The sequence below is a fragment of the Etheostoma cragini genome, unplaced genomic scaffold (assembly GCF_013103735.1).
Source record: "Etheostoma cragini isolate CJK2018 unplaced genomic scaffold, CSU_Ecrag_1.0 ScbMSFa_4663, whole genome shotgun sequence".
Taxonomy (NCBI): Eukaryota; Metazoa; Chordata; class Actinopteri; order Perciformes; family Percidae; genus Etheostoma; species Etheostoma cragini.
This window is the reverse complement of record NW_023269056.1, coordinates 35,291-44,053: the sequence shown is the minus strand read 5'-3', so window position 1 is coordinate 44,053 and position 8,763 is coordinate 35,291. Positions and strand designations below refer to the sequence as shown.

Below are 8,763 nucleotides of genomic sequence, written 5' to 3'. Positions count from 1 at the left end.
ACAACGATGAGGCTGTTCCTGATGTCACACACAAGTCCTCAGTCAACCTGCTGTTGACAAACCTCATCCAGGGGAAGCAGCTTCCCTCGGCTCTCGTCTGGATCACTTCCCGACCTGCAGCAGCCAATCAGATCCCTCCTGGGTGTGTTGACAGGGTAACAGAAGTACGAGGCTTCACTGACGACCAGAAGGAGGAGTACTTCAGGAAGAGAGTCAGTGATGAAGAGTTGTCCAGCAGAATCATCTCCCACATCAAGACATCCAGGAGTCTCCACATCATGTGTCTGATCCCAGTCTTCTGCTGGATCACTGCTACAGTCCTGGACCATCTGTTGACTACAGACCAGAGAGGAGAGCTGCCCAAGACCCTGACTGACATGTACTCCCACTTCCTGCTGGTTCAGACAAAGAGGAAGAAGCTCAAGTATGCTGAGGGACATGAGACAAGACCACAGGAGCTGATGGAGGCCGACGGGGAAGTTCTTCTGAAGCTGGGGAGGCTGGCGTTTGAACAGCTGGAGAAAGGAAACATCATGTTCTACCAAGAAGACCTGGAGCGCTGTGGTCTGGATGTCACAGAGGCCTCGCTGTACTCAGGAGTCTGTTCAGAGATCTTTAAAAGAGAGAGTGTGGTCTTCAAGAAAACTGTCTACTGCTTCGTTCATCTGAGCGTTCAGGAGTTTCTGGCTGCAGTCTACCTGTTCCACTGTTACACCAAAAGGAACACACAGGTACTCACGGACTTCCTGGGGCCAGACTTCAGGCACAGGGACTCAAACTCAAAGTCTTTTCTCAAGAAGATTTCTAAGTCTTTTGGAAAGAAAGATAGCCGTGGTGACAGAGAACATGACCATTACCCATCCCTGGATGTCTTCCTGAAGAGAGCCATGGAGAAATCCCTGAGGAGTAAAAATGGCCACCTGGACCTGTTTGTCCGCTTCCTCCATGGCCTCTCTCTGGAGTCCAACCAGAGACTCTTAGGAGGCGTGCTGGGTCAGACAGACAACAGTCCAGAAATCATCCAGAGAGCCATCAACAACCTGAAGGAGATGAATAGTATAAAGATCTCACCTGACAGAAGCATCAACATCTTCCACTGTCTGATGGAGATTAAGGACCACTCAGTCCATCAGGAGATCCAAGAGTTCCTGAAGTCAGGGAACAGATCAGAGAAGAAACTCTCTGAGATCCAGTGCTCAGCTCTGGCCTACATGCTGCAGATGTCAGAGGAGGTTCTGGATGAGTTGGACCTGAGCCAGTACAACACATCATTGGAGGGAAAACTGAGACTGATTCCAGCTGTGATGAACTGCAGAAAGGCTCGGTAAGTCCAGATTATCAACACAATAAATCAATGTAGAGCTGAAGACATAAGTATTAGAGTGAAGATAAACACTTTACACACATTGAGATTATAAATCATGCATGAGAGTTTTCTTGATCACAACAAAAAAATGGGTTTTTATATTTTTCTTGTAATGTGTTCAAACAGCTCTTGAATATCAGTAACAGTTTAATGATTTATTTATATATGTATTTATGTATTTGACAGGGACAATGCTCAGCTCCTTAACAGTACCATTATTAGCTATATGCTAATTTTCATCTGTAGTTTCTGGGCAGGAAACTTACATACAAGTACAATTACACAACATTAAAAAAACAATAAGAACCCCAATAAAATCCCAGAGACACTACAGGCCTTCACTACATGAAGACTGGCTGTTTGGGTTTATGGTTGATGGGAGCATGATTGGGCTGATTTCAGACATCATTTTTAATTTAAAACCAGCAAAGTTATTACATACTCTGATCTCGCTTGGTATTTGGTACCAAAACCCACAAAATCATATCAACAACACAATGACAAAGTCTATTTACTCAATTCAGAGAAAACAGCATTAATTAGGACAAAGTAATGTTGAGCTACATCAACACGTCTGATTGGATAATAAATGGATTGTTATCTTCTTCATTTATTCTTTATTCAGATTGGAGAGCTGCAGTTTGTCAGAGATCAGCTGTGCTGCTCTGGCCTCAGCTCTGAAGTCCAACCCCTCCCATCTGAGAGAGCTGGACCTGAGCTGGAACAAAGACCTGAAGGATTCCGGAGTGGAGCAGCTGTGTGCTGGACTGGAGAGTCCAGACTGTAGACTGGAGACTCTGAGGTCAGTTCATGTATTTTATGGTTTATCAAATTTAAAATCATAGCAGAAGTTTTACATTTCTATCAGCTCCCTTGTTTACACACACACACACACACACACACACACACACACACACACACACAAACACACACACACACACACACTAACAAAGAAAAAGAGACACACACCCCCACACTCACTCACTCACTCACTCTCACACTCACTCAAACACTCAATCGCACACAAACACACAAACAAACCCACACCCACACACAAACAAAACCAAATACACTAATAATTAATGGGGCCTGTAAGGTTAAACTGGATTGGTCTAAGGTAACTAATGAACAACTATGCTCATACCGCAGTAGATCTGATGTGCTCTTGAGCAATATATATCTGCCCAAAGATGCTATTTTGTGTTCTGATGTAAGTTGTAACATTATTTCTCACCGTGACGACCTTTGTACTATGAATGAACATATTGTAGGATCTGTGTATGAGGCCAGCAGGCCATTATTTATTTATCATTATTAAAGAAAGAGCATCAAGCCAGGGTGGAATAGATATGTGGCAGTTTATCATGCTGAAGCTAAGGTTGCATATGTGGCCTGGGTTCAGGCAGGCAGGCCGAGAGAGGGGCCAGTCTTGGAACTCAAAAGGCGTACCAATGCAAGCTATAAATATGCACTGAATGAATGTGATGTCAATGTGATGTCAACAAACATGAGAAAGAAATTAGGGCGGACTCTATGGCTGCAAAAGCTCCTTGGTTGTGATGTTACTGGCTTCTGGAAGGAGGTGAGAGCTCTGAACAGGGACAGTCCATCATTACCATGCACCGTAGAGGGGGTCTCTGGGGCTGAGAACATAGCAGAGTTGTGGAGACAATATTACTTTGACCTATTTTATTGTTTTTATTGTTAAAAGTGAACCGTATGAAGTTGGCCATGTCGTCTATAGTGAATAAGTTTGAATTACAGCAAATGAGATCCATCTAGCTTTTACACAGCTAGCTGATAATAAAGCTAGCGGATCAGATCATATTACTGCAAAGCACCTAAAATGGGCCAGCCCGAAGGTTGCAGTTCTTCTTGCCATTTGTTTTACTGGTTTTATGTCTCATGGGGTGTTACCAGACTCTCTGTTGTCCATTACTCTGGTGTCATCAAGGACAAAGCGGGAAAGGTGGGGAGTGTGGATAATTATAGACCTATTGCTTTAGCTAGTGTATTATCAAAAGTCCTGGAAAGAATTTTATTAGATAGGTTGTGTGTTTATTTGTATAGTTCAGATAACCAGTTTGGTTTCAAGGCCAAGCATGGTCCTGGTCTATGGTCCTGGTCTATGTATCTATGCACTTAAGGAAATGGTAGAAACCTACAGAAGACAAAAATCCTCTGTTTTTATTGGTTTTATTGATGACTCCAAGGCTTTTGACAGAGTTAAGCACCACAAGCTGTTTTTAAAATTGAGCCAAAGAGGAGTACTGAATAGATTAATCAGGATCCTGGCTTTCTGGTATTCCAATCAGAGCATACAGATCAAATGGGGGGGATGTCTTCTCTGCTCCGTTTGGTGTTGGTAATGGCGTCCGTCGGGGGGGGGGGATCCTATCACCGGCCCTCTTTAATATTTACATGGATGACCTGTCTGACCAGCTAAGACAGTGTAAGACAGGATGCATGATGGGTAGCATGCTAGTGAACCATCTCATGTATGCAGATGACTTGGCTGTTGTCTCTCCTAGCAGTGCAGGGTTTCAGGAGCTGTTGAATGTATTTTCAAATTATGGTATTGAATATGATGTGGAATATAATGGTAGCAAGAGTTTGGTTATGATCTGTAGAGTGAAAGAGGATAAGGACCTTTTTCCATCTTTCCATCTGGCGGGGCATGTGCTAACTGTTGGATGCAAAATTAAGTATTTGGTCACATCATAACAGATCAAATGTCAGAAGATGAGGACATGTATAGGCAGCGTCACATGTTATATATGCAGGCTAACATGCTAACATGCTTTCCAGGAAGTTTTCCTGGTGATCTGACACTGTGAAGATAAACCTCTTTAAAGCATATTGTACTGCTTTTTACACTGCCCCCTTGTGGGTCAAGTTTAAAAAGGCTACAATAAGCTGCGGGTCGCTTATAATGATTGTTTGCGCTTTCTACTTCGGAAACCCAGGTGGTGTAGTGCAAGTGAATTGTTTTGTCAAGCAGGATTTATTACTTTCTCCGTTTTACTGAGGAATTTGATGTATAAATGTCTCGGTCGCTTGAATTCTTCTTCTTATTCTTGAATCCTGTAACTCTGTCATTTCACATCTGATGGACCCGAGGTTCAGTACTTTGCGATACCACTCACCGTTATGGGATTACTGGTATAGCTGTCTTATTTAATTGGTGTCTGTCTTGTGTATCTGTATCTTTTTCTTTGTTGTATTTTATGGACCATGAGTCTAATAATAAAGGCTATCTATCTATCTATCTATCTATCTATCTATCTATCTATCTATCTATCTAACTAAAGGTCCCTGTTTCTATCTTTACTGAGATTATTAAAGTAAGATTTGTGTATTTACATTTGGCCATTTTCAATAGTTCTCAGCAATTAGTTTTTATTTAGAGGAACAATGTGTAATTAAACATTAACTTTTTATAGAAACAAGGAGGGATGATTTCTACCAGGTTTTAACACAATTACTCTTTCCTGCTTGTAGCTTTGTTCTTAAATTACACATTTTACATTTTAAGAGTTAGAGATGCAACTAAATTAATAAAATACATTTGTTTCATGTAATAAATCTATCTTTTAAATATATGTGGAAATAAAGCAACACATGATAACATTAATATCAGAACTGCCCTGCACATAGAACTAACAACTCATTTAAACAATCCTCATTTTAGGGGAAAGGTAATTGATTAGGACAAAGTAATGTTGAGCTACATCAACACATCTGATTGGATAATAAATGGATTGTTATCTTCTTCATTTATTCTTTATTCAGATTGGTGAAATGCAGTTTGTCAGAGATCAGCTGTGCTGCTCTGATCTCAGCTCTGAAGTCCAACCCCTCCCATCTGAGAGACCTGGACCTGGGCCTGAACTACCTGAAGGATTCAGGACTGGAGCAGCTGTGTGCTGGACTGGAGAGTCCAGACTGTAGACTGGAGACTCTGAGGTCAGTTTATGTATTTTATTGTTGTCCAGTGTAATTTATCAAATTTAAATCATAACAGAAGTTCTACCTTTCTATCAGTTCTCTTGTTTTCACACACACCACACACACACATACACACACACAAACATACAAACAATCACACACACTTTCACACACACATACTCAATCGCACACACACACATAAACACACTCACTCGCACAAACAGACACAAACACAAACATACAAACAATCACACAAACTTTCACACACACACACACACACACATACACACATACACGCACTCAAGCACTAATTCACTCACTTCACTCACTCACACACAAACACACAGAGACACACATTCTCCCACAGTCACTCACTCAATCGCACACACACAAACACACTCACTTGCTCACACACACACACAAACACACACACTTGCGCACAAACATACTCACTTGCACGCACGCACGCACACACTCACTCACTCACTTACTTCCATACACACATACACGCGCACACACACACACACACATTCATGTGCACTCTTACACACACACGCACACTTACTCACACTCACCTGCACGCACACACAGTTACTCGAACACAAACACACTAACTCACAGACTCACTTGCGCACATTCGCACACACACACACACACACACACATATCCAGACACACACACCTGTACACCCAGACACACTCACTCACAAGCACAGAATCTCACAAACAGATGGAAACACACACACTTTTGCACACACACATACTCGCACACACACACAATCACTCACCTGAACACACAAACACACACACACACACTCCCTCTCACAAAATCAACCCCCCCATTCCAGCAGCAGGGAGGTGGAGCATGTCTCCAGGTGTGTGAAGTCTCTTCAGTCTGATCTGTCGCCAACAAGGTGAAACCTCAACATGTGTCTGATGCTTCCTCACAAAATGATGTCACTTTGGGTCCTGACGGTAAACAGGATCAGAAATGATGCACTGCACACATGTTTGGACGGGGAGGAAATAGATTACATTTCAGATGAAGAGAAGCTGCATCTCTCTTTGCTCAGTGCACATCTGATCCAGTGATGAAGAAGATGAGGATGAAGCAGAGCTCTCAGTCAGTCAGCTGTGTGCTGATGAAGATGACAGTGGTGATGAGGATAGCCTCAGTCTGTGGTTTGAAATGAGAGCAGCAGAAGTGCTGTCCATGTTTCTATCTTTACTGAGATTATTACATTAAGATTTCTGTATTTACGTTTGGCCATTTTCAATATTTCTCATCAATTAGTTTTTATTTAGAGGAACAATGTGTAATTAAACATTCACTTTGAATAAAAACAAGGAGAGATGATTTCTACCAGGTTTTAACACAATTACTATTTTCTGCCTGTAGCCTCGTTCCTAAATTACACATTTTAAGAGTTAGACATGCAACTAAAGTCATCAAATACATTTATTTCATGTAATCTAACATTTAAATATATGTGGAAATAAAGCAACACATGATAACATTAATATCAGAACTGCCCTGCACACAGAACTAACAACTCAATTTAAACAATCCTCATTTTAGGGGAAAGGTCATTGATTAGGACAAAGTAATGTTGAGCTACATCAACACATCTGATTGGATAATAAATGGATTGTTATATTCTTCATTTATTCTTTATTCAGATTAAGGAGCTGCGGCTTTTCAGAGATCAGCTGTGCTGCTCTGGCCTCAGCTCTGAAGTCCAACCCCTCCCATCTGAGAGACCTGGACCTGAGCCAAAACAAGCTGAAGGATTCAGGAGTGGAGCAGCTGTGTGCTGGACTGGAGAGTCCAGACTGTAGACTGGAGACTCTGACGTCAGTTCATGTATTTTATTGTTGTCCAGTGTAATTTATCAATTTTAAATCACAACAGAAGTTTTACATTTCTATCAGTTCCCTTGTTTTCACACAAACACACACACACATACAGACACACACAGACACACACAGACACACACATACTCAATCGCACACACTCACATAAACACAAAGTCAGTCTCACACGCTCACCCAATCACACACACTCACACACACACACAAACACAGTCACACACATACGCACTCAAGACTTCATTCACTCATTTGCGCAGACACACACTCACACTCAATCACTAACCAGCGGGCACACACACGTGCACACACGCACACACACACACACACACACACAAACACTTACACAGTCACCTGTGCACACGTGCAGACACACACTCTCACACTCACTCACTCAATCACACACGCACACTCACTCACTCACTCTACAACGCGTACATACACACACACACAGACAGCACAAAAGTACACACCCACACACACTAGCAAACACACACACAGACGCACACACAAACGCAATCAAACAAACACACAAACACCCACTAACACTCATTCACAAACAAACTCGCACACAAACACAAAAACACACATACACACACAAACTCACTCTACACTCTAGAACTACTACAAACTACTATTTTTTGTGACACCAGCTACCAAGAGCCTGGGTTTTGGTCTGGGACTGGGTCAGGGTCTGGGTCTGCGTCTGGGTCTGGGTCAAGGTCTGGGTCTGTCCCAGGTTTCTTCCTAAAAGGAGTTTTTCCTCTCCACTGTGACCTTGTTGCTTGCTCTGGAGGAAATTACTAGAACTGTTGGATCCTTTTAAATTCTGGACAGTGGTCTAGACCTGCTCTATCTGGTCTAGACCTGGTCTATCTGGAAAGGGTCTCGAGATAACTCTTGTTATGCATTGATACTATAAATAAAATTGAATTGAAAATTGAATTGAACTCAAACACACACACACACACTCACTCTTTCACTTACTCACGTTCGCACACAAAAACACACAACCTTTTTGGCACACACACACAGACACACTAATTCACAAACACACACACGCACACCCACACACCTACAAAATACGCAGATACACACACACACACAAACAAACACACACAAAACACACAGATATACACACTCACTCGCACAAACACATGCACTCACTCACACACACACAGACACACACAAAAACACACACTTTGATAACAAATGATAACATTAATATTAGAACTGCCCTGCACATAGAACTAACAACTCATTTTAAACAATCCTCATTTTAGGGGAAAGGTCATTGATTAGGACAAAGTAATGTTGAGCTACATCAACACATCTGATTGGATAATAAATGGATTGTTATCTTCTTCATTTATTCTTCATTCAGATTGGGGAACTGCAGTTTGTCAGAGATCAGCTGTGCTGCTCTGGCCTCAGCTCGGAAGTCCAACCCCTCCCACCTGAGACACCTGGACCTGAACAACAACAACCTGAAGGATTCAGGACTGAAGCAGCTGTGTGCTGGACTGGAGAGTCCAGACTGTAGACTGGAGACTCTGAGGTCAGTTCATGTATTTTATTGTT

The 8,763-nt window shown here is 42.0% G+C and overlaps 1 protein-coding gene across 1 annotated transcript in view; it reads left to right on the top strand.

The window, feature by feature from the left end:
* The first annotated feature begins 34 nt into the window (after window positions 1-34).
* Window positions 35-8,763, top strand: part of LOC117941250 (protein NLRC5-like) — a 37,301-nt gene continuing 28,572 nt past the window's right edge. The window contains exons 1-5 of the mRNA XM_034866317.1: window positions 35-1,324; window positions 1,992-2,168; window positions 5,159-5,332; window positions 6,994-7,167; window positions 8,567-8,740. Of these exons, the coding sequence (XP_034722208.1) occupies window positions 279-1,324; window positions 1,992-2,168; window positions 5,159-5,332; window positions 6,994-7,167; window positions 8,567-8,740 (1,745 nt within the window). The 5' untranslated portion in view covers window positions 35-278. The remainder of the gene's footprint in view (window positions 1,325-1,991; window positions 2,169-5,158; window positions 5,333-6,993; window positions 7,168-8,566; window positions 8,741-8,763) is intronic.